Source organism: Haliotis rufescens, unplaced genomic scaffold, assembly GCF_023055435.1.
Source record: "Haliotis rufescens isolate VD_foot unplaced genomic scaffold, xgHalRufe1.0.p SCAF_61, whole genome shotgun sequence".
Taxonomy (NCBI): Eukaryota; Metazoa; Mollusca; class Gastropoda; order Lepetellida; family Haliotidae; genus Haliotis; species Haliotis rufescens.
Window position 1 is genome coordinate 2,361,033 of NW_025964346.1, and position 27,432 is coordinate 2,388,464.

Genomic DNA, 27,432 nt, shown 5'->3' on the forward strand with positions numbered 1-27,432 from the left:
ACACGTGATACAGAATGTGCCCGATACATCTTGAGACAAGAATGCTTAACACCATGTGGATACCGACACGTGATATAGAATGTGCCCGATACATCTTGAGACAAGAATGCTTAACACCAGGTGGATACTCACACGTGATATAGAATGTGCCCGATACATCTTGAGACAAGAATGCTTAACACCATGTGGATACCGACACGTGATATAGAATGTGCCCGATACATCTTGAGACAAGAATGCTTAACACCATGTGGATACCCACACGTGATATAGAATGTGCCCGATACATCTTGAGACAAGAATGCTTAACACCAGGTGGATACTCACACGTGATAGAGAATGTGCCCGATACATCTTGAGACAAGAATGCTTAACACCATGTGGATTCTCACACGTGATACAGAATGTGCCCGATACATCTTGAGACAAGAATGCTTAACACCATGTGGATTCTCACACGTGATATAGAATGTGCCCGATACATCTTGAGACAAGAATGCTTAACACCAGGTGGATTCCCACACGTGATATAGAATGTGCCCGATACATCTTGAGACAAGAATGCTTAACACCATGTGGATTCTCACACGTGATATAGAATGTGCCCGATACATCTTGAGACTAGAATGCTTAACAACATGTGGATTCTCACACGTGATACAGAATGTGCCCGATACATCTTGAGACAAGAATGCTTAACACCATGTGGATTCTCACACATGATATAGAATGTGCCCGATACATCTTGAGACAAGAATGCTTAACAGCATGTGGATACTCATACATGATATAGAATGTGCCCGATACTTCTTGAGACAAGAATGCTTAACACCATGTGGATACTCACACGTGATATAGAATGTGCCCTATACATCTTGAGACAAGAATGCTTAACACCATGTGGATACTCACACGTGATATAGAATGTGCCCGATACATCTTGAGACAAGAATGCTTAACACATGTGGATACTCACACATGATATAGAATAGGCCCGATACATCTTGAGACAAGAATGCTTAACACCATGTGGATACTCACACGTGATATAGAATGTGCCCGATACATCTTGAGACAAGAATGCTTAACACCATGTGGATTCTCACACGTGATATAGAATGTGCCCGATACATCTTGAGACAAGAATGCTTAACACCAGGTGGATTCTCACACGTGATATAGAATGTGCCCGATACATCTTGAGACAAGAATGCTTAACACCATGTGGATACTCACACGTGATATAGAATGTGCCCGATACATCTTGAGACAAGAATGCTTAACACCATGTGGATTCTCACACGTGATATAGAATGTGCCCGATACATCTTGAGACAAGAATGCTTAACACCATGTGGATACCCACACGTGATATAGAATGTGCCCGATACATCTTGAGACAAGAATGTTTAACACCATGTGGATACTCACACGTGATATAGAATGTGCCCGATACATCTTGAGACTAGAATGGTTAACACCAGGTGGATTCCCACACGTGATATAGAATGTGCCCGATACATCTTGAGACAAGAATGCTTAACACCAGGTGGATTCTCGAAAAGTCAAAGGATTTGCTTTGATGTGTGCAATCTTAGAAAAGTCCTGTCAGAACATGTGGAAACTTCATTCTTTGCCCCATGGGGCATACGTCCCTTAACGTGGTGATCATAGATATAGTTACAAAACTATTTTAGAGGTTCTGGCCAATTTGTCAAATGAGAAAGCAAATGGTATCTAAAGTGTATTGAGAAAACAATATGTGAAATGGTGGACTTCCTCATTGATAACTGATCTTGATATGGAGACTTGCCAATCTTTGTAACCCTGCCTCTGTGGCTTCACGCACACTGACAGTTATCACTGGCTCGCGCTACACGGCTCACGGCACACGGCACACAGCAGCCTTTCAACGTAGCAGCCTCACCAACGACATCCAACGTGCTCCAACTCTCCATAGCTTTCTTGGGCTTCAGCGATGGCGTTCTTGATTGACATTCAGGTAAGTGAGTGACTTGAAATATTACACCCCACTAGTAAAAGACGTCCAGGTAAATTCAAACTTCAAAGTTAAAGACGAATGTCGTTCCTTATGTCGTTGCGTGCACCTAGTCTAGTGCAATCTAATCATGCTGTGGTCACGTGTTGCAGATGGTTGCAGATAACATATGAATGATGGATATATTTATGACACAGCAAGTACATAAAAGCGACAAAACCCTTTCCACATTCATAGAAATCTCTGCGTCGTTAGTACGCTTCCAACTATATCATGAGCATATGTTTATGAATCACTATCAAATAGTGATTATACCAGGTGTTCGCAAAAGGTGAGCGTATCCTGCCTCACCCGTGGCACCCGTCACAAACACACGCAAATGCAAGGCAATTTGTCACATGAACAAACACGGCAACAAAATAGAAAATTGCAAATATTATCAGTTTAGTCATTGATGCGTCACATTTGGAAATCTCCTCTATGTGTCTACCATGAAAACATTTTGAAATGTGTGAAAAACGTACAACTTTATGGATAACAACTTCTGGTTTATTGCATATAGCGACGTTTCGATGTAGATTCTTACACTGTTATCAAGCTGGTGTGACAACAACCAAGTGATGAGAGGTATGTATGCAGGACATGCTGAGTTAGTTAGTTTGTTTGTTTGTTTTGTGTTTAACGCCGCACTCAGCAATATTCCAGCTATATGACGGCAGTCTGTAAAATAATCGAGTTTGGACCAGACAATCCGGTGATTGACATCATGAGCATCGATCCACGCAATTGGGATCGATGACATGCATCAACAAATTCATCGAGGCTGACCACCCGATCCCGTTAGTCGCCTTTTACGGCAAGTATGGGTTGCGGAAGATACCCCGGATTCTTCATGGGTCATGATATGTTGTGACAAGCAGCAGATTAACAGTAATAGATAACAAGTACATAATTGGATGAAGCCATTTGTACAGTACGAATAACAAATAGCACACAGGTAGTGATGCCAAATGTACAGTACGAATAACAAATAGCACACAGGTAGTGATGCCAAATGTACAGTGCGAATAACAAATAGCACACGGGTAGTGAAGCCAGATGTACAGTACGAATAACAAATAGCACACAGGTACTGATGCCAAATGTACAGTACGAATACCAAATAGCACACAGGTAGTGAAGCCAAATGTACAGTACGAATAACAAATAGCACAGGGGTAATAAAGCCAAATGTACAGTACGAATAACAAATAGCACACGGGTAGTGAAGCCAGATGTACAGTACGAATAACAAATAGCACACAGGTAGTGATGCCAAATGTACAGTACGAATAACAAATAGCACACAGGTAGTGAAGCCAGATGTACAGTACGAATAACAAATAGCACAGGGGTTATAAAGCCAAATGAACAGTACGAATAACAAAAAGCACACGGGTAGTGAAGCCAGATGTACAGTACGAATAACAAATAGCACACAGGTAGTGATGCCAAATGTACAGTACGAATAACAAATAGCACACGGGTAGTGAAGCCAGATGTACAGTACGAATAACAAATAGCACACAGGTAGTGATGCCAAATGTACAGTACGAATAACAAATAGCACACAGGTAGTGATGCCAAATGTACAGTACGAATAACAAATAACACACGGGTAGTGAAGCCAGATGTACAGTACGAATAACAAATAGCACACAGGTAGTGATGCCAAATGTACAGTACGAATAACAAATAGCACACAGGTAGTGATGCCAAATGTACAGTACGAATAACAAATAGCATACAGGTAGTGATGCCAAATGTACAGTACGAATAACAAATAGCACAGGGGTAATAAAGCCAGATGTACAGTACGAATAACAAATAGCATACAGGTAGTGATGCCAAATGTACAGTACGAATAACAAATAGCACACAGGTAGTGAAGCCAGATGTACAGTACGAATAACAAATAGCACACAGGTAGTGATGCCAAATGTACAGTACGAATAACAAATAGCACACAGGTAGTGAAGCCAAATGTACAGTACGAATAACAAATAGCACACAGGTAGTGATGCCAAATGTACAGTACGAATAACAAATAGCACACAGGTAGTGATGCCATATGTACAGTACCACTAACAAATAGCACACGGGTAGTGAAGCCAGATGTACAGTACGAATAACAAATAGCACACAGGTAGTGGTGCCAAATGTACAGTACGAATAACAAATAGCACACAGGTAGTGAAGCCAGATGTACAGTACGAATAACAAATAGCACACAGGTAGTAAAGCCAAATGTACAGTACGAATAACAAAAAGCCAGATGAACAGTGTGGATAAGGATTAAAGGGATATCGTACAGTTGTGACAAGCTGATAGGGTCCTAATTAAAATATTCTATTGCTTAATTGCATCTTCAGAGACAGACGAGATGTAATACCCTTGATCTATGTTGATCAAAGATTTGTGACGGTGGATTTCTTTCGCCTCTGATTTGGACTTTGTCAAAATGAATTTGGTGGCTGGGGAACTTTTACTGGTGGTCTGAGAGGGCTGATTTGCTGTCGGCTTTGGCTGTTTAGGTCTTGTGTTCTTTGATGCGGGTATCTACAGGGAGTGGGGTTTCATCAATATACGAATCACCACGGTCACAATTTATCTTTAAAATTACTTTAGGCGGCTGCATGTTGGAGGGGGGTTGCGGACATTATCTTGGAGAATAGTTCTAAGGATCCATAAAGTTGTACGTTTTTCGTACTTTGCCATCTTCTAGAATGCCAATCAAACAGTTGTTGAAAGCTTTACTGCGTCTTTGATCAAACAACTTCTGATGAAGTGTCGTATGACGCTCTTTGGAATTTTGGTTGTGAAATGTAAACACAAAAGCCGGGAGCTGCATTCATAGTGCTCCACATAAAGGGAGACTTGACTATTGGAAAGTTGAAGTCATCCCGCCAGTCAAACAATCATGTGGAGGGTGTTTCGTCATTCTGAATCTTGATGCACAGATTTAAATATGACACAGATAAGGAGGCCTCACTGGTCTCATTTCTAGTTTAGGTGGGTAAATCAGTGCAAGGGAATAGGCTAGTTTATGGCTTTTGGGTGGTGTCAGATCAATCTGAGCAGAACGGTTGAATCAGATGTATAAGGAAACACATCAGCAGGAATGGGAGCACAATTATTGGCCATTGGGATGTCTACTTCTTGCCTTAATGGATGTCAGGTACATGCTGAACTGGTGCCTTTTGCTATTTAGAAATTTAAGAAGTTTACAGTTTTTACGTTTCCATGGCAACAAGATGGACTTAGGTTCTGTGAGGGTAGGTTTCGTTTCCGGAGCATAACTCAGAAACCGTTCATTTTTTTTCATGAAACTTTGCATGTCTGTCAGGTACATGCTAAACTGGTGCCTTTTGCTATTTAGAAATTTACATTTTTTTTATTTTTCCACTGCAACAAGTTGAACTTTTAGAATTTTATGGATGACAACAAGTTCCACCTCGGTTAAAAAGGTTAGGGTTTGTTTAGATTTAATAATGTAATAAATTCTGCAACAGGGGCGGGGGATACAGCCACGTTAGTGTCAAACTCTTGTTTTCAATAAACTTCAGTCGGCACTTGCTTTCATTTTTGAGAAATTGTCCTGAACCTCTGACGATATATATGTAAATGGAGCTTCGGAATCCAGTACAAAAGAGGAGGGGACATGTTGAGTGAAGCCAAAATAAAATACTGAAGTGCATTTTTTGGCAGAATGAATCCTTAGTTATGATACTGGACTAACACACGTGCTTTATACAAGTTCTTTGATTAAACATTTAATGTTGCAATGCTAACATATAACGGCTATGTTGTTTGATGCCTTGTCAGTGGGAACAACTACAAACTTTTCACTTCGGACAGCCAGACTGTGGACGAGTGCTGGCTTGGACCGAATGTTTTTGTTCAAATTCTGTTTCCTTTTTGTTCCGTTTGGGCATCCTACCAATGACATAACACACTGATTTACGTCACCCTGAAACGAAGGTTGTGATCTGCCAAGTCCACGTTCTACAACACGTTCCTATAACTGAACCTTGGACTCTTTCTCGTGTACATGTTAAGAATCTCTTTCATGTAGTACAGATTTTGTGTGTCTAAGATATTCTACATGCATTTGTATTCTAGGTGTAATGAGGCCACCGGCCCATTATACAAGTATATACTCACACATATATATTTGACAGACGGCCCAGAAATGTTTCCCTTATGATTTACAATAGTGGACAGTATTACTGCTTAGGGTAATTAATGACATCTTTAAAATATCTATTGCGTGTCTTAAGTGCTTAGAAACTATATTTATCTTGACTGTTAAGTAAAAAAAAGGATTTGAGCTAGAGCTCATTATAATTTCATGCTGGTTTTGCTGGAATGGACATTGGAGTCAGAAATGGTATTCTGATTTTACTGTTAATACTTTGCAAAATGGACAGAATCTTAACTTTCTGTTAATATTATACTGTCGACCTTTTTCTATCATTAAAGTATGATATAATCTGCCTAGCCATTTTCTATTTTAACATGTCTATAAAAGTCTAACTTTGGAGAAGCTGTAACATTATCATTCCATATCTGAACGTATATCTTCACAGCGTTTTATAAATTGGTCAATAAATAAATCAACATAGCCAACCCCTTGTTGAAGCCAAACTTCTCCAAACCCATACTTATATACTAAGCCAAGCATGGTACGCATGCTTAAAAATAATATTTGTCCAAATACAAATAAGTGATTATTCTCTTATATTGAAAGACTTTCATAAGAAATCTCCAAACATCCCCTCTCGCAGATTATTTGGGGTTGGCGTTTAAGACCCAATACTTATTTACAAAACCTGTCATGAATTGTATCAACATCGTGGAATGGGTGGAAACCCCATACCTCAGATCCATATAACAAAAGTGACCTGATTTATATATCAAAGATATGAAGCTGTATACGTATAGGCATTTTGGGAAACATAGAAGATTTAGATAACTTTCAAGCGTGTTGCGCCAATACATTTTGGGGTTGAGTACCACGAGGCAGATAAGGAAAATGTGTGAAACGTTTGAAGCACACCAACCCAATATAATTATGTTACCAATATATACCAACTTAGATGCCTTGCAAACGACATATGACTTATTGTTGTGCCATTCATTGATCCCCATAAGCCATCTTCCAGTTTTGTGTTAGTCATGTGTTATATTTATAGAATATTAAAGGAGCGTCATGGTCGTGCGCTGAATGGAGTCACTTTCCCCTGCCCCGGGCTTTAGCACATGCGTGATGCTCCTTTGACTGGAGTAGTATAGGGGACGGGGGCTTGACCAGTTCCAGACCCTGGAAAACCTCCCATGGGGGATTATCAATCAAGTCAAAAGACAATTTCATTGAGCTTGTTTAGAGTAGGCATTATATATATAAAAACATGTTTTTAACTTTTTTTCATGAAATTGAGATAAGTAAACAAATCATATAGGATAACTTGATATTTGTTAATAGCAGATCAACTTTACTAAAGTCCTCGTGGCTACTGAAAGGGAGCAGTGGCTATCTGCAGAGGTTTCCAGAGGCTGGGTCAAGAAGCATGCTATTTGGCAAATAGAGCGGTGGAAATTATATGAATGTACCACTATAAACAGTGATGAAACAAGGCGTTCATTGAAAAGGTATGCATGTCGTGTCCTATTGGTAGCACCCGCCACTCACACAATAAGAAATGGACAGCGGCATCAGAGCTTCTGTACTTACATGATATCAGTTGATATACTGTGGGGAGGGGTATGTCGGCAGTTTGAGGGTCTGGCAACTACTCTATATACCTGTCTGCGTGATGCGGCTTTCCCTCATTTAACAGTTAGTTATTCAATCCATCTCAAAGACCCGGACACTGCTGCCGACACGAACAGAACTGAATCTTCGTGGGGTATTTTGAAGAGACCGCTATCGAGGAGCCGAACGACGAAAGACTTGTATACTTTGTACTTTGGGGAATCTGGACGTGAGTGACAAATTTACTGCCTTTGTTCCGCTCATCGTGCGAGCATTTAATCCTCATTGCGCAGACAGGGACATCATTGTGAAACGGCAAACAGTCGCTCCTGTAAACACAGCAAATGACAGTTTGGATGACTTTGTTTTGTATTTGGAAGTACTTACCGATTTTTATTGATTTTGAAACAAAATTCCTGGTTGCTAGGGGCGGTTTTGCGCATTACTTGGCGCACCCTATCAAACGTTCGTTCTGGTGTGTGGGTATAATGCATTCTTACCAAATGTACAATATCCATTGCTCACATCACATGTACTTTGTCTCAATGAGCTGTTTGATCACTGCAGCCTTTTTAATTATTTGAATCCAAGTATAGTGATAACGTGAAGATATTTTTAAACAGAAATAAATTGAGTCTCTGGACATCTGGAGAACTTCCATTATGTACAGTACAATGGTTCCTTTTGTACCTTTAACATTTAAAAATACATTATGGATAAATTGTTTTGTGTTTCATGTTTTGCTATATGTGACATTGTGTGGGTGAATTGGTACCATCATTTGAGTCTCACTATCAAAAAGTGATGATACCATATGTTCGTGGCTCCTATCACAAACACATGCCAAGGCAAGTCAATTGTTAACCTGACAAAATCGGGAACATATTGTTCTTTTCGGAATAGGGAATTGCATCGGACATTAAATTTGGAAATGTCCTCCAAACGTTTGAAACCTTTACTGAGAACTAGAATCTTGTAACCTTGATCAAACAACTTACGATCATGTGACTCTCTTTGAAATCTTCGTAGAGATCATGCTCGACTGCACCTCTAAATTTCTGCAATATAAACACCAAAGGCTGTAGCTGCAAGATAGTAAATATGTCTTGTACTTCAAGTGCTCAGTATTTCAATGATTTTAATGATTCAAGAAAATAATTTGTTTTCTGAGGACTTCAAGAAACTTGTTTTACAATATGATCCATTGTGACTTTGAATTGGTTTGTTGGTTTGTTGTTTAACACCGCACTCATCAATATTCCAGCTATATGATGGCGGTCGTAAATAATCGAGGCTGGACCAGACAATCCAGCGATTCATATCATGAGCATCGATCAACGCTATTGGGATCGATGTCATGCATCAACCAAGTCAGAGAGCCTGACCACCCGATCCCATTAGTCGCCTTTTACGACAAGCATAGTCGCCTTTTACTGCGAGCATGGTTTGTTGAAGACCTTTTCTATCCCGGATTAACACAATCATGATACTTGTTGATAGAATTAAATAATCTTTGAAAGTATCATCATCACATCAAACAGTAAGGCACATGCATGGGAGCATCATGCTTAGTTCAACTAACTGCAATAGTTCTGAGAACAACTGTTCGCACGTGTATGTACAGAATTCATTTAACTTAGATATTCTACATGCGAAAAGTGTTCTGTCTTGAAACACACCAGCCCAACATTAATAAATATCCCATATACTCAACCCAGATCTTTATGTTGTAACCTTCTTGTCTCTATTTCCGTTCTGTGGGAGTGGTACTCATGACGCTACTAAATAACCATCCTGGCCAATGAATCAGTGTGCACTCACATTACATTTCCTTGCACAACTGAAGCTGCGTGCACGTCTTCAAGGTTCTGAGGGTAACCATTTGCGGCTGGTTGAACAAACACTTCCTTCCATAAACTGGATACCATTTAGGAATGAGAAGGGATATAATGTGACAAGATAAAGTGCAATATTATTAACATAAAAGAGTAAACGTTCGCTATACCCACCGCTTATATAACTCGTCTGTATTTTACAGAATATGGCTTACGAGAATAAAGATACAGATTTTGCCTCTGAAGTAGAAAGATTGATATCTAAGGAAAGGGACGGGAGGATGGAAGTTGTGGAAAAACTGAATGATCTTGCAAATGAAGTTGACAAAGAGGTTCGCAAAGGTCGAATTGCCAAAACCACGTTTGCATCATCTGGTATACTTGGTGCTGGGTTAGCCATTGGTGGCATCATTGCAGCTCCATTCACTTTTGGTGCTTCTCTGGGACTGACTATAGCAGGCGCTACGGTGGGAGTGTCAAGCGGGGTTGGGGGACTGGTCACGACAATAATAGACAAGCTTCTGAACAGCAAGAAGACCAAAGCAGGTAGCTCATCCACGCATGCTGTGGCACGTGGACAATAAACATTCTGATGGTGCGAACATGGAACATCTGTCTGTCTGTCTGTCTGTCTGTCAGTCTGTCTGTCTGTCTGTCTGTCAGTGGATTTCTCAGTAGAATAAAGCCAAAGGAAAAATGTGACTGTCACTGTCCAATCATCACTTACCCTCTGATGTAATATATTTAATGCGCACATTCCTGGAAAACTTGCAATGTCTAGGTAATGTTTGGGTGCTCATAGGTTACAAAATACAAAGTTGCCGTTACTACAATATTCAAAGGATGTGTGGCAGTACATTTTGCGCAGAAAACATGGAAGAGATCTACAAAGACTATGTGCGTCAAGAGTATAAGGGACATGGGTTTGAAATTTAGTGCTTGTCTAAACACATCTGTGACGTAATATCTTTGTGATCACACTGTGTAACGTCATGATAGGGACGTACAGTGTAGAACAAAACCTTGCAAGGACTGCTTACTTTTCTTGTGTGGTTTTCACTCCATATTAGCTCAGGACAGTTTCCAATTCCTGTTATATATTCGATTGTGTTAAAGAACAACTTCGGCACATACAGCACAACATTGTCTTTAAAGGCTGGTGTTAGTGATTCCGTAATTCAGATCAACAACCCCTTAAAAACATTGGACGCAGTTGCCTGGACACACCTGGGCCATTGTTGTTGAGAATGTCTTAGAAAATTACAATTAGGGGAATAGGACTCATTTGCCTGGAAACTGTGGTGTCTGGGTATTTAAAATATGAACTAAAGGTTTTGATTTATCTACCATAACAAACTATTTAATATACCAACACATGATATAGAATGTGCCCGATACATCATGAGACAAGAATGCTTAACACAATGTGGATACTCACACATGATATAGAATGTGCCCGATACATCTTGAGACAAGAATGCTTAACACCATGTGGATACTCACACGTGATATAGAATGTGCCCGATACATCTTGGGACAAGAATGCTTAACACCATGTGGATTCTCACACGTGATATAGAATGTGCCTGATACATCTTGAGACAAGAATGGTTAACACCAGGTGGATTCTCACACGTGATATAGAATGTGCGCGATACATCTTAAGACAAGAATGCTTAACACCATGTGGATTCTCGAAAAGTCAAAGGATTTCTTGGATGTGTGCAATCTTAGAAAAGTCCTGTCAGAACATGTGGAAACTTCATTCTTTGACCCATGGGGCATACGTCCCTTAACCTGGTGATCATAGATATAGTTACACACTTATTTTAGAGGTTCTGGCCAATTTGTCAAATGAGAGAGCAAATGGTATCTAAAGTGCACTGAGAAAACAATATGTGAAATGGTGGACTTCCTCATTGATAATGGATCTTGATATGGAGACTTGCCAATCTTTGTAACCCTGCCTCTGTGGCTTTACGCACACTGACAGTTATCACTGGCTCGCGGCACACGCCACACAGCAGCCTTTCAACGTAGCAGCCTCACCAACGACATCCAACGTGCTCCAACTCTCCATAGCTTTCTTGGGCTTCAGCGATGGCGTTCTTGATTGACATTCAGGTAAGTGAGTGACTTGAAATATTACACCCCACTAGCAATAGACGTTCAGTTAAATTCAAACTTCAAAGTTAAAGACGAATGTCGTTCCTAATGTCGTTACGTGCACCTTCAATCATTTTGGGATCACTTGTTGCAGATGGTGATAAATTTGTCGCCCATGTATAACATATGAATGATGAGTATATTTGTGAAACAGCAAGTAAATGAAAGCGACAAAACCCCTCCCATATTCAAAGAAATCTCTGCGTCGTTTCTACACTCCCAACTATATCATGAGCAAATGTTTATGAATAACAGGTGTTCGCAAAAGGTGAGCGTATCCTGCCTCACCCGTGGCACCCGTCACAAACACAGGGAAAGGCAAGGCAATTTATCACATGAACAAACACGGGAACAAAATAGAGAATAGCACATAATTGGATGAAGCCAAATGTACAGTATGAATAACACATAGCACACGGTTAGTGACGCCAGATATACAGTGTGGATAATGATTAAAGGGGTATACAGTTGTGACAAGTGATTGGGTCCTAATTAAAATAGACTATTGCTTAATTAGATATTCATAGGCAGACGAGATGTAATACCCTTGATCTTTGTTGATGAAAGGCTTTTGACGGCGGATTTCTTTCGCTTCGAATTTGGACTTCAAAATGTCAAAATGAATTTGGTGGGTGGGGAATTTTTGCTGGTGGTCTGAGAGGGCTGATTTGCTGTCTGCTTTGGCTTTTTAGGTCTTGTATTTTTTGATGCGGGTATCTACAGGGCGGGAGGTTTCATCAATATAGATATTACCACAGTCACAATTTATCTTTAAAATGACTTTAGGGGATCCCTGATGGAGGGGGGTTGGGGACATTTTCTTGGAGAATAGTTCTGAGGGATCCATAAAGGTGTACGTTTTTCGTACTTGTTTTGCTAACTTCTAGAAAGAAAAAACTTTCAAACCCTGTTTGAGTGGCAGAGGCCTTGATCAAACAACTTCTGATGAAGTGTCGTATGACGCTCTTTGTAATTTTGGTTGTGAATGTAAACACCAAAGGCTGGAGCTGCATGTATACTGCGCCACATAAAACGAGACTTGACTATTGACATAAAGGGAGAATGGACAATGGAGGGAGAAATGGTATTCTCATATCTGAACATCTGAACACCAATATCTTTACAGTGTTTTACAAATTGGTCAATAAATAAATCAACATAGCCATCCCTTGTTGAAGCCAAATTCTCCAAAACCATATTTATATAACAAGCCAAGCATAATATTTGAATTTTGGCTAAAAAGTCGCTACCAAAAAGTGCTTTTTCTCTTATATTGAAAAAACTTTCATAAGAAATCTCCCAACATCCCCTCTCCCAGGTGTATTTGGGGTTGGCGTTTAAGACCCAATCCTAATTTACAAAACCTGTCATGAATTGTATCAACATCGTGGAATGGGTGGAAACCCCAAACCTCAGATCCATGCAATAACATTGGCATGATTTTAATATCAAAGATATGAAGCTGTATACATATAGGCAGCTTTGGAGACAGATGGTGAAAAGGAAGCACACCAACCCAATATAATCATATTACCAATATATACGAGGGGTGTTCATCAAAGTTTGCCCCTGACCCACTTCCGATGGACCTAGTGGAATGAAACTTGGCATAGGTATTAGTCTGTCTCCACATAGGAACCACCAAGAGTTACACACTTCTACCATAGTTTTATGCAACTATGGAGACCTCGCTTGTAAAAGCCCTCATTTTGCGTCTCAAACCAGGACTTGACTTCAGAAATCAGTGTTTCATCATCTGTGAAACGTTTTCCCTTAAAAATGACTTCATGGCTGGAAAGAGGTGGAAGTCAGATGGTGCAAGGTCAGGAGAGTAAGGAGGGTGTGGAAGGATTTCATAGCCACAGGACCGTGCTTCTGTCTGGGCAACATGAGAGTTGTGTACTGGAGCATTGTCTTGCAGGAGACGGACACCCTTGGTCAGCTTGCCACTCCTCTTAAGCTTGATAGCGTCCCACAATTTCCGCAGCAGTGAAGCATAATAAGCTCCTGTAATTGTGGTACCCTTTGCAAAGAAATCCATCATCACTACTCCGTGCTGGTCCCAAAACACCGTGCGCATGACCTTGCCTGCAGAGGGTTGGACACGTGCCTTCTTTGGCGGTGGTGACTCCACATGCTTCCATAGCATCGACTGAACTTTAGTCTTAGGATCATAGTGATGGACCCATGTTTCATCCTGTGTAATAAGTCTGTCAAAAACATTTGCCTGTTGTTTTGGCACATGTCCAAAAGATCCATTGAGCAAATGACTCGATCCTGCTTTTGGAAAGGTGTGAGCAATCGGGGAATCCATCGTGCAGACACCTTATACATGTTCAAATTGTCATGGATGACTTTTTCCACAGACCCTACACTGATCTTAACATCTTGTGCTAACTGGCGAACAGTTATACGTCGGTCTGCCAAAATGGCGGTCTCCACTTGATGGATAGTGTCCTCATCAATGGCTGAATGGGGGCAACCAGGAATGTCAGCTGTCCGACCACACTTGAATTGGCGATGCCAGTGTTTAACATCGTCATATGATTGGCCATCTTCCCCATAAGTTGCTTTCATTTCATCGAAAGTTTCTTTTGGTGTGCGACCTTTTAAATATAAAAACCTAATCACTGCTCGGTATTCTACTGGCTCCATTGTCACACCCTACTCGATCATAACACCTGTAAAACTGGTAAGATTAATAGTTCGGTGCTGCAAATTCAGACATAACCCATAGATGCATGTATCATTATATTTTGTGCAATTTCAACCAAATAGGATAATCCTAAGTGGTTTAGGGGAACTCTTTAATGAACACCCCTCCTACCAACTAAGATCTCTTGCAAACGACATATGACTTAGTGTTATGCCATTCGTTGATCCGCATAAAGCTTCTTCCAGTTTTGGGTTAGACATGTGTTATATTTATGGAATATAAAAGGATCGTCATACTCGTGCCCTGAATGGAGTCACTTTCCCCTGCCCCCATCTTTCCGAGGCAAGAGAGTTAACTGACTTTAAAAGTCCAGTTTCCACCCTTGCCGAACTAAGCTGTAATTACTGGGCTCGATCGTAGCGCCACCAGTGGTTATTGCGAGTTATGTCCTTTCTATGCCTCTCCTACTGACCAATCAGATTCAACCTCTCGTATCACTTGCATTTGCTTCAAACAAAACGGTGGCGCCCAGTCAAGACGATCTGATCGATAATCAAGATCTATATTGTAATAAAACAAGTCTCACATCACAAAGTGCATCAAATCACGTGAGCAACTTAATTAAAAACATGAATAGATTTAGAAAATTTCTGTTGACAACGAGTTAGCGGTGCACATGTTTTGCAAATGCTGCAGTCGACCGAAATCTGCATGACACTTTACAAACCGGATTTCGATTTCGGTGCGCGATTTTGATTGGACGATGCATAGACTAGCTAGTCAAGCCAAAATGTAACTCCATAATATCAGCCTAGTTTGGCAAGGGTGGAAACTGGACTTTTATAGTCAGTTTACTCACTTGCCTCGGGAAGATGCCTGCCCCGGGCTTCAGCACATGTGTAAAGCGCCTTTAACTAGAGTAGTATAGGGAACGGGGTCTTGACCAGTAGCAGACCCTGAAAATACTCCCATGGGAGATTGTCAATCAAGTCAAAAGACAATTTCATTGAGCTTATGTGGAGTAGGCATTAAAAACAACAACATGTTTTTAACTTTTTTATGAAATTTAGACAAGTAAACAAATCATATTCGAAAAGTTGATATATGTTAATAGCAGATAAACTTTACTAAAGTCCTCGTGGGTACTGAAAGGGAGCAGTGGCAATCAAAGAGATTCCCAGAGGCTGCCTCAAGAAGCATGCTATTTGGCAAATATAGCAGTGGAAATTATGTGAATGTACCACTATACACACTGATGAAACAAGGCGTTCATGGAAAAGGTATGCAAGTCCTGTCCTATTGGTAGCACCCGCCACTCACACAATAAGAAATGGACAGCGGCATCAGATCTTCCATACTCACATGATCATCAGTTGTACCATCATTGCTGACAACTATACCCAAATGCCACGTGTATAGCTTTCACCTGCATTGTGTCTCTCCGTGTTTTCCACCTTTGTGTCAAGAGCCTGGAAAGCCTGGAAGTGAGCATAGATAATACACGCTTCTTGCACTTTATGTTTGTAATTCTCAACCCTTATACCAGTTAAACACCGATACAATCGTTGTTATGTGATTCCATTAGATCTTTTGGTACACACACCGGCCACCTACCCGCCATATTTAATAAGGTCACGTGATGTTTCTATACAGAGAAGTGCGCGCGAGCGGAGAAGGGTATTAAAATATTAATCAGAGGTGAAAAGATTAACCCAAAAGTTAGATTCATCGAACCACTTCCGGTTTAGGAACCTAAACCAAGAAATTAAGTTTAATTAAAATGCGTACAAAAGGTAAGTCGTGATGAATTATCTAAAATGCAGACTCAAGGAATGATGTGATATGGAACTGAATACTGTGGGAAAATTCTCACAGGTAAATCCTTTTCATTGGGCTATTTTGTGTGACGTCAGTCCGTAGTAAGTACCGTGTTTGGACTGCTCACTACAACACTCAGCGTTCTCGTAGAAATGTCAGAAAATGATTTTTGAAAGTGAAAATCTGGGATTTAAGGGACAAGGAACAAATATTTCGATTTTTGCGTGTAAATTGACTATCTGGGAACTGGGAGGGGAAAACGTGTGCTAAATGTCAATTGGGAGATTTCCACTTGTGCAAGGATAAATCCCACAGCAATGATGGTATTATATTTAGATATAACCGAAAGTTATGTGGGTAAAAAAATCTCTATTCGCCATTGTCCTTTGGTTTGAAGACAGCAACCTGTCACTAGGACAAATATTGACAAATATTGATAAATGACAAATTTACTGCCTTTGGTCCGCTCATCGTGTGAGGAAATAATAATCATTGCGCAGACAGGGTCATCCTTATGAAACGGCAAACAGTCTGCTATATATGACATTGGTGTGGGTCCAACCATCGTTTGAGTCTAACTATACCATAAGATTTGTTTATAAATCACTATCAAAAAGTGATGATACCAGATTTTTGTGGCTCCCATCACAAACACATGCAAAGGCAAGCCTGAACAATTGGTTGTTTGTTTGTTGTTAGGCGCCGCACTCAGCAATATTCCAGCTATAAATAATCGATTCTGGACCAGACAATCCAGTGAGTGACATCATGAACATCCTTCCACGCAATTAGGACCGATGACATACATCAACCAAGTCAACCGATCCCATTAGTTGCCTTATACGACAAGCATAGTCGCCTTTTGCGGCAAGCATGGGCCTGAACAAAATCGGAAATACATTGTACTATTTGAAATAGGGAATTGCATCAGACATTATTTTGTGTCAGTGATGCCTTAAATATGGAAATGTCCTCCAAACGTTTGAAATCTTTACAGAGGCAGTGAATATTGTAACCTTGATGAAACAACTTCCGAACATATGACTTTCTTTGAAATCTTCGTAGAAAGAACATGCTCGACTGTACCTCAAAGGTTGTGAAGTGTAATCACCAAAGGCTGCAGCTGCAAGATAGCAAATATGTCTGTCGACAACTTGAAGTGCTCAGTATTTCAAGGACTTTAATGATTCAAGAAAATGTTTTGTTTTCTGACGACTTCCAGAAATTGTTTTACAATATGATCCCTTGTGGCATTGAATTTTGATTGGTGTCAGTCATCAACTAACTCATACAAGGGAAGGGTTTGAAGGGTTTCATAATACTTGTTGATAGAATTAAATTAAATAATCTTTGAAAGTATTATCATCACATCACCTAGTAGGGCATGGGAGTATCATGCTTGGTTCAGCTAAGTGCAGTTGTACTGAGAACAACGATTCTCACGTGTATCTACATAATTCATTTAACTCAGATATTCTTCATGTAAAAGTGTTCCGACTTGAAACACACTAACCCAACATTAATATATATCCAATATTCTCAACCCAGATCTCTTGCAAACGACATAGGACGTTGTGTAGTAACCTTCTTGCATCTATTTCATCCCCGTGCACTGAGATTGGTACTCATGACGCTACTAAATAACCATCCTGTCCAATGAATCAGTGTGCACTCATCACATTTGCCTTCCATAAGCTGGATACCATTAAGGAATGAGAAGGGATATAATGTCACCAGATAAAGTAAAATATTATAACATGAAAGAGTAAATAAACGTTTGTTATACCTACCCACCGCTTATATAACTCGTCTGTATTTTACAGAATATGGCTAACGAGAGTAAAGGTACAGATTTTGCCTCTGAAATAGAACGATTGATACACAAGGAAAGCGAAGGGAGGAAGGAAGTTGTGGAAACACTGAATGATCTTGCAAATGAAGTTGACAAAGAGGTTCACAAAGCTCGAATTGCGAAAACCACGTTTGCCTCAACTGGCATACTTGGTGCTGGGTTAGCCATTGGTGGCATCATTGCAGCTCCATTCACTTTTGGTGCTTCTCTGGGTCTGACTATAGCAGGCGCCGCGGTGGGAGTGTCAAGCGGGGTTGGGGGACTGGTCACGACAATAATAGACAAGCTTCTGAACAACAAGAAGACCAAAGCAGCCTTTGCAGCAGCCGACCAATACATAAATATAGTGGACGGTATTGTACAAATAATGGAGGAAATACAAAATGAATGGGATGCACAAATTGAGCAGGATTTCCAGGATAAATTACGTAATATTTCTGATCCTGAAACAAGCAAGACCCTAGAAGTATTTTTCCTAAGTATGAAAGCTACGTCGGAGGTCGGGGCTGCTGGTGCCAAAATTGCCTTCACTTCTGTTGCATTAGCTTCACGAACAATGGTGGCCGATGTCAGCAGGACAGTTGTAAGTGTTCTGAAGACAGGCACAATGGGTTTGACAATCGGAGGAGCAGCAGTTGCAGCCATAACCATACCTATTGATGTATACACCATCTATAAGAACAGCAGGGCCATACACGTCAACGAAGAATCGGCTGCTGCAAAAAAAATCAGGGAATTAGCAACTCAAATATCGAAATCTCGCCCTTTTGGCCTTTCAGGTAATGTTGCTTTTTTTCTTTTAATTATTTATTTAACAATGAAATCAGGATTAGCTCTTTCATGTGCGTAAGAATGATACTATCATTATGATTCAAATATATTTCGCATATTTACACGTACACAATATAATTCTGTTTAATTTCTGTTGAACCAACAAGAAGCTGAGCAGCGTACAACATTAACACCAAATGAAGAACTGCTGAAAGAGCAAACAGATGAGATACAGAAGATGAAGAAGGAGCAGGAAGAGCTATTAAAAATTACTGACGAGATACTACAACAGGTGCAGAAGGATCAGGAACAGAAAATACGCGATGAAAAAAAGAAACAATGTCGCCAAAATTTAGTTTTCCTCCAAAAGGTTGACATGATGTCCAAAGACCTGACCCATTTGGCTGATATGGTCATGCAGACAACTGCACATACAACACTGTTCAAGTTCTTGATTTGTCTTCTGGAACTACTTTCAGTGGGATTCATCATCTGTAAAATAGAAACAACTGTTGCTCATGGTCACATCTCTGTTGCAATGGAGAAGCTGTCTCATATCGTGATAGTCATTGTCGGAATGGTGGGCTTAGTTGCTGAGTTGTTCAGTGAAATATATTATTATACCAAATGGAAGGAAGCAGTGGCAGTGGTAGAAAAGTATGTGCTTGCAGTAAGAACATCTCTCGAGGTAGCTGAGGGTGGACATATTGATGCCAATAAGGTTCGAATGAGAAAAACCTGGACAAGGCGTTCAGGTGACATCAGCCAACGTAAGATCACCATACTTCGCACGGTAAAAACGCTCATCGATATAATTGCTGCCATAAGTCTTGGAACAACAGAGTGGCAGGTAATAGGGCAACATCATCTTATAGAAGAAAGGGGTGCAGGCTTTCCTCTTGGTCTGGGAGGTCCCATGTCCACTGCTGTTGCTTTGCTTGTGGACCAACCTGATGCTGAGCGTGTGATGGAATCCTTCATGGAGATGGCTGTTGGTGGATCTTTGTGTCTGGTGCTTACTTCAACAATAACATTCTACATACTAGTCACACACTGGAGTCACACAAGGTCCTGCGTGTTGTCTGATCAGATTCAATGTCTGTCAGGGAAAGCCTACACTGAGTTCAAAAGATTCTTTATTCCATATTAAGGGCTAGGTTAGCCAGTTGATAAGAGTGAGTGAGTAAGTTGGGTTTAACGTCGCTTTTAACAGTATTCCAGTTACATCTCGGCGTGTCAGCTGAATATGGGAGGAAAGCCCGAAGTGGCAGGTCTCAGACGTTTATCACTTCGGCGTGCCCAAGGGACGCAACTCTGTCAATCTAGTCGTCATAGACAACCAGGCCACCCGTGCCCCCCCAAGTTGATAATATAAGGCTAACGCTATTTTTCAGGGCATTATCTTTTGCAGAAGCCCGAGGTCTTCAATTAACTGCCCCGACGAAGGAGATGCCCTGTAAAAATAGCGTTACCGTTATTATAGCTAAAATGGATGGAATTTATTATCAAATAAAAAGAAGCAACAATATCGGTTTTGAAACATTTACTGCAATCAACACAAATGTCACTGACCCACTTTTACAAATATGGAAACGTCATAGAACAAACCAGATGACATCACTATTGAAGGTAACGTCACCTCTCCCTACCCCATGACGTTACCTAACAACGGGCGTGACAATGGCCCGTCATCAAGAAATATGAGGGCATTATCAAGTTACAGTGGCCCGCTGATTTCTGATAACGCGGGCGGTTTAATGATAATTCTATCCATTGAAGCTATAAGAGATAAGATAATACTTTATCATCCCAAGGGAAATTCAAATTGCACCAGAATATGAAAAAAGAAAACATATGATCTGAAAATATGTACATAAGAAAACAAGTCACTTACTAATATAACTATCTGTAAAAACATGTTGAAAATTGAACACGAGAAAGATTGAAGACTATGACAGTGACGACAAGGAATGGTATTTTAAAGTATATATATATTCCTATCACAGCAAGAGTAAACTGTAATAAAAGGGATGGGACAGGATAGGATTTGTGTACAGCAAACTGTTAGAAAGTATTAAATAGATAAAGGACTAAAAGATTCAAAAGACTAATACTGGCTGGCATGAGTGATTTCCGGTCCTTGATATATGGAATAAAGTACATGACTGCTGTTATTAAGTATCTTAAGGACATGTGAAGATTCTGGGGTAGAATAGGTCTTCAGCAACCCATATTTGCCGTAAAAGGTGACTCTGCTTGTCGTAAGAGGCGACTCACGGGATCGGGTGGTCAGGCTCGCTGACTTTGTTGATGCATGTCATAGATCCCAATTGAGTGGATTGATGCTCATGATATTAATCACTGGATTGTCTGGTCCAGACTCGATTATTTACAGACCGCCGTCATATAGCTGGAATATTGCTGAGTGCGGCGTTAAACAACAAACAAACAATAGTATCTTAAGCGCCTTTTTGATAATTTGCTGCTCATAAACGTCACCGATGTGTTGAAATTGGGTACCTGAGATTTTGCTTGCTGTATTTAGAATTTTATATATTTGACATTTATTTTGAAAAGACAGGCTCCCGTGACCAGCAGTTTTGAATCAATAATGGTGCCAAGATACTTATATTGTTCAACCAAATCAATATTGTCGTTCTCAATACCAACCGCCAGAATTTCGGTCTGCCTTTGTCGTTTTAACATTTAGAGGAAGAAAAATAATTGGATCTACTCCACTTGGGTATGACGAGTGATGAGTTAACCTCGAAATAAACATGGAAACAAACAGACGATTGCATACAATGAGCCAGGTAACATATTGAGATGTCCTGATGTAATCAACACCCTTGATAAACACTGACTCCAGTTCAATCATCAATTATTGACAACCGCCTAACAATTTGGCTAATGATTTTCTCTAAAGAATGACACCAATTCTGTGTTAAATACATTTCAATATTCATCACAGTTATAAACGCAAAGAAAAAAGCACACCCTAATATATTTCATTATTGTTTGGTCATGAAAGATATAATTGCGGAAAGAATTATGTTTCCTCGAGATGATGGAATCAGTCATTCCTGACGAAAGGTCACATGTCATGCATGCTACCCTCGAGTATATCTAAAAGCAGTATATCGAAACGTTAAAATTGCTTTCTTAAGGTTGGTTGTAAACAGTTATTCCATGAGATTGTGTGACCATGTCACGAAGGCGATTAGCAAACGCCACAAGATGGCAAATAATCGGCATGATTAACGCAGGAATGTCTTGTAATGCCATTGGTCGGAATATGAGGTATCATCACACTGTCGTAAGCCGTTTAGTCGAGAAACATTCTCAGACCAGTGATGTACAGGACCGTCCCATATCCGGAAGACCTCAAGTGACGACACATCGCGAAGACAGGGACCTTCTTGGTCTCATACGCCGGGAACTCTTTTAACAAGTACTCGTCTGAAACAGCTGTGGTTGCCCAATCGTCGTTTCAGCATGCAGTCGTGGATTACATGAGGGCCAATGCAATAACGACTCTACCTTGGCCAGCAATGAGCCCAGATTTGATCCCCCTTGAACATGTTAGGGATATTCTGGGGCGGCGCATAAAGGCACGAGATACTCCTTTACAAGATCAGGAGTGGTTGTTGTTGACCCATCAACAGATCCAACGTCTGACTGGAGGCATGAGACATGGTGGAATGTGTCATCCGGGCATGTGGCGGTTATACCCGTTACTGATCTGTTTCACGTGTCATGTCAAGTAGAGACTTTAAGGAACATTTTCACATGAAACATCAAACGTAAGTCATTTACTTAATCATGTAGCTCCATACTAAGGTAAAAACATGATGTTTTCGTCAGTGAATTTCACTCATAACTCACCAATATCTTCTTTATTTGTTGTCAAATGTTTTTTTCTATCCGATAACATTGGTATCGCCCATCTCCTGTGGTCAGTCATCCCATGCCATGATTTTTACTATTTGTCATGGTTCAGAAATAGGGGTGTGCTTAACTTTTTTCTTTGTGTATATATGAAAATTATTTAAAGTATATAGTATTCTGTTCAAGAGGTCCGCCTATTTGCCATGTTTTTCCTGAATCTTGTCCATCACATCAGTGTCAAAAGAGACAGAAAATTCAATGATATAAATGTTTTCATTGGATCTATGAACAAGGACAAGATCAGGTTTGTTGGCTTGAATAGGTCTGAGGTTTTATACGGACCAACTCTAACGAAGTTGGTATGTTTCATTATTCATGGTAATACAAGGGTCGAGCCACTCCATCATGTCGCTTAAGATACTGTCTTTAGGCCAAAGCTGGGAATCCACTGGCGTTGTGTTTGACAGTCATAATCTACATTTCATATTTACATTTTGATGCAAAATCACACCCTGATGGTTTCGTTGGAAAGTGACTGGTCTTGAGCAGCAAACAGAAAGCCTTCTTTTTCACGTTTAGGCCAGCCGACTTCATCCAAGCAAAGAAAACTGCAGGGCTGCTGATCCTCTCTGAAAAGGCGAAAGTCTGTGCCGATTTGATATTGCACTTCGCTTGGTTGACACTCATTTTTGTACAGTCCAGCAGTACAGAACCATCAACAAAATCAACATTGACTTTGAGATCATGTCCCACATGCTTGGCTCGTTTAAGAAAACTGTGGAATGCCTTGTTTTCATCATGAGTCATGACATGCTTCACAAGAAGATCATCAGACAATATATGTCAATCAATCTATTATTACTATTATTAATGGCTTTTTTAGAGATTAAAATAAAAATGTAGCAAAGGTTTTGGAGATCCTTGCACAGTCAGGCTTGTTAGGCTCATCATCAGCTCAGGGATCTTGCTCCCTCTACACGCAGCAACGAATGGGACGAGGACTTTTGGGAGAATGTGAAGACTCCCCTTCTGCATTACCCAGCTTGTCTGAAAGGCTGTATTCCGGGCAACAAACCCGGATACTCTATAGCAATGCCAGCTCACCTTCTTCTTTTCTTGTTCTTGAATCGATGTTTTTGATGCGGGTGTTTTGTGTTAAATGGCTGAATTCAAAAAAAGTATGAGTAGGTAACAGGATACCTCTTTTTAACCAATCAGAATCAAGCATTCTTCAATGTCATGGTAGAATTTGTCCCTTTGCACGGTCCCAGAGATATATTTTGCATTTGAACACAATCCATATAACACACATTGCAATACCAACCTAATAAAAGCGACAAAACGCTTTTCATATGCAATAGAAATATCTGCAAAATGCGGTACGATTTACGATTGTACGATTCCAACTATATCTTAAGCATGAGTTTATGAATCACTATTAAGTTATGATACCACGTGTTCGGGAAAAGGTGAGCGTAGCCTGCCCCATCGGTGGCACCGATCACAAACACATGCAAAGACAAGTCAATTGTTCACCTGAAAAAACACGGGAACATATGGTACAAGTCATAATAGGGAATTGCATCGGAGATCATCGTCCCTCCTCACGTTCCCCCAGCCTGTGGTTTGACCAAGTTGATATTTTTACATCATTTTTTGTCAATAATGTTTCGGATTTAGAAATGTCCTCTTCATGTCTCCCATACAACCTTCTGATAGCTTCACTGAGTCCTTGAATGGTGTAATCTTGATCGAACAACTTCTGAGCAACAGTTCTTTGAAATCTTGGTGAACGAGCATGCTCGACTGTATCTAAAAACAAATGTAAACACCAAAGGCTGGAGCTGCTGGAATATTGCTCGTCATGAAGGGAAAGTTGACCAGTGGAAAGTTCAAGTCAATCCTCTTATCATAAAGTCTTGTGGAGAGTGTCTTGTCGCTCTGAATCTTTGTGCATAGATCTAAAAATGACACATAAGCACTGTCTATTTCATCTTGATGCATCCATCCTGTATAATCAAGATCTCTCAGGTGGGGGTGTAGGTTTACTGTTGCAGATGCAGTTTGTTTCATGGTTTTCATAAGTACCAAGAACTGCAAACTTTCATTGATGAAACAGAAGGGTCCTATCATTTGGTAATAGTTAACCTACTGTCATTTTGCTTCATTTCATAATATTCTAAGCAGGAGATATTATGTTATTCTCTATTTCATCATTTACACAACACAAAACTAAGTGTTTGAGTGTTTATCATTGTTAGTACATAATGTACAATATACTGTACTTGCTTTAAATGGTTTAATCTATCTATTCTGAAAGGATAAGTCTGTCACTCACCGTGCATAAACCTTTGTTTTGAAAATACTACAGGCGAAAGTAGAACGGTGTCTGCACACGAAGTCATTTCCCTCGATGTTGCCCGAGTTGTCTTATAGATTATAGATTTGTTTGTTTGTTTGTTGTTTAACGCCGCACTCAGCAATATTCTAGCTATATAACGGGTCTGAATAATCGAGTCTGGACCAGACAATCCAGTGATTAATAAAATGAGCATCGATCCATGCGATTGAGATCGATAACATTCATCAACCAAGTCAGCGAGCCTGACTCGCCTCTTACGTCAAGCATAGTCGCCTCTTACGGCAAGCTTTATATAGATTGGTAATCAGATCAAATACATTTATAGCGATAATTACAGGGCGTTCACTACAGCCACACATCTCCTGTACATGGAGTGGATTAGCCTGTTGATGAAGGCCATTGGGATGTGGGCCCATATCCTCAGGAACGCTACACGCAGTTCTGCTGCAGTTGTCGGCCTTGGGCGTACGTCGTTGAGTCGCCGTTGGATCTCATCCCTCAAGTGTTCAATGGGATTCAAATTCGGACTGAGGGGAGGCTTAGGCATGATTTGGATGTTGTGCTGCTGGTGTCTCTGGTGTCCCTGTTGACTCTTGTAGTGTGGGGACGGGCGTTGTCTTGCTGAAAGGTGTGGTTTTGATGACGGGCAAAAAAAGGCACGATATGGGGTCTGAGGCCTTGGTCAATGTTGCAGAGAGCTGCGATGCCATTACCCCTGCCTGGACCAATATTCTGAAAGACCACAGCTCCCACATGTACAATGTACATGTACAATGTCTAGCCTTGTAAAGGCTTACGAGACACTTGAACATGATTAAATTGTATTAAACCCATTGAAATGTAGCAGTAGAGTAAAATACATAGTTTGTCAAAATTAAGTATATCCAAAAATAGCTCCAAACAAATCAGTCTGCGTATTGGAATGCTCATTTCATAACATAATCTATGTGCTGACCTAGGAAACCTACAATAGTAAATAAACAACAAGCAAAAAATATTATTAGCCAAAATTTGTCAAAAACATGAAAAAGCCACTCTCTGTTGTATGTGCGTGATCCGCCGAAAATTCTAACTGCGTGGATTGATGCTCATGTCAATCACTGGCTTGTCTGGTCCAGACTCGATAATTTACAGGCCGCCGTCATAGAACTGAAATATTGGTGAGTGCCGCGTTAAACAAACAAACATACATCATTCATAACTTCGTACGTGATTATCGAACGTAGTGGTTGACCGGTGGTCGTTCTTCTATTCATATTCATACAAGGTACTATGTTAAACATAGTCACAGAATCAAACTTTTTTACACCTCGACTCACAAGTATTGACCACTGAGGTTACTACGGGAATGTTCATCATAGTGACAGAGCATACAAATATAGCCAAGGCACTGTAGCTTGACTTGATATGCAGTCAATGGGCGATCTTTTTGTTCCCAAGGGCAATAACTCTCCTTTTGAAATTATATAAGCGACGGTCGACTCTTTCGCTTCCAGTCTGGTTCCCGGATCAATGCGCGCTGCGACAACTAGTGACATGTAGAGACGGAGCCAAACTGAAGAGTTACCCTGTTGCACCTTCGTTCAAAAACGGTCGTTTACAACTGAATATTTTTAACCAGCAGATATTTTGTTGCGATTTTTAGTTTATAATATCAACATTTGTTGAGTCTTCAACTACAAGACGAATTGTCACTGTGGAAGAACAGAAGCGGGAAAAACGTCATGAAAAACAGTATATTGCCACGGTATTTTCTACGTCAGAAAACAGCTAGGCATTCTGTCAGTCTGGGCTAACATGTTGCATCGATGAAAAAATGCAGCCTCATTTATTTATTAGCTTTTGTGTTATTTCCCACCACAATTCGAAGCATTCAAATCTCAACAAATACCACCATGGACTTCAATTTAATAAAATTAGTGATACGCCTACATTTGCAGCACACAGACATCTTTGACATGCCTGTACCAACGATCTATATAATTAGTATACATCCGTGCCTTTACAAATAGTTTAAGAAGAAATAACGTTCAAAATAATAAAACAACTGATTTTAAATGTTACTTTTTATATCACAATTAAAGTTGCATCTGAATATTTAAATTTATATTATATTTTAGGATCATGCCAAAGGAAAATCTACCATGCTTCTTTTAAGCACTCAGTTACTCTGACAGTTGCAATATACATACCAGTCATTATACTTTGAAATCAGAGATTTACCAATATTATTCTGCCCCTTATAACATGTGTCCCACCATTAAGTGCTCTGAGTCATCATAGGTGTTGTT

At 40.2% G+C, this 27,432-nt stretch overlaps 2 protein-coding genes across 12 annotated transcripts in view; both read left to right on the forward strand.

Annotated features, from left to right (window-relative positions):
* The window catches only part of LOC124118679 (lymphotoxin-alpha-like), a 155,232-nt gene that overhangs the window by 83,855 nt on the left and 43,945 nt on the right, over nt 1–27,432 (forward strand). The gene's annotated exons all lie outside the window — the stretch shown is intronic.
* Nucleotides 1,878–21,210, forward strand: LOC124118678. 3 transcript variants are annotated; one of them, XM_046480886.2, is made up of 4 exons: nt 1,878–2,002; nt 9,832–10,174; nt 18,435–18,899; nt 19,059–21,210. In XM_046480886.2, the coding sequence occupies exons 1-4, from the start codon at nt 1,979–1,981 to the stop codon at nt 20,039–20,041; spliced, it is 1,815 nt and encodes a 604-aa protein (XP_046336842.2). In that variant the 5' UTR covers nt 1,878–1,978; the 3' UTR covers nt 20,042–21,210. The 3 variants fall into 3 exon arrangements, with proteins under 3 accessions (XP_046336842.2, XP_048242841.1, XP_048242842.1); XM_048386884.1 differs by lacking the exons at nt 1,878–2,002; nt 9,832–10,174 and adding an exon at nt 10,208–11,752 and having other exon boundaries at nt 18,092–18,899; XM_048386885.1 differs by lacking the exons at nt 1,878–2,002; nt 9,832–10,174 and adding an exon at nt 10,208–11,752 and having other exon boundaries at nt 18,092–18,899; nt 19,062–21,210.

Excerpts from the sequence above, each read along its gene's own strand:
- LOC124118678 (XM_046480886.2), top strand. The coding sequence starts at position 1,979 with ATGGCGTTCTTGATTGACATTCAG. Across the intron at positions 2,003-9,831 it reads CGTTCTTGATTGACATTCAG|AATATGGCTTACGAGAATAA; the intron begins GTAAGTGAGTGA and ends TGTATTTTACAG. Across the intron at positions 18,900-19,058 it reads TCGCCCTTTTGGCCTTTCAG|AAGCTGAGCAGCGTACAACA; the intron begins GTAATGTTGCTT and ends TGAACCAACAAG.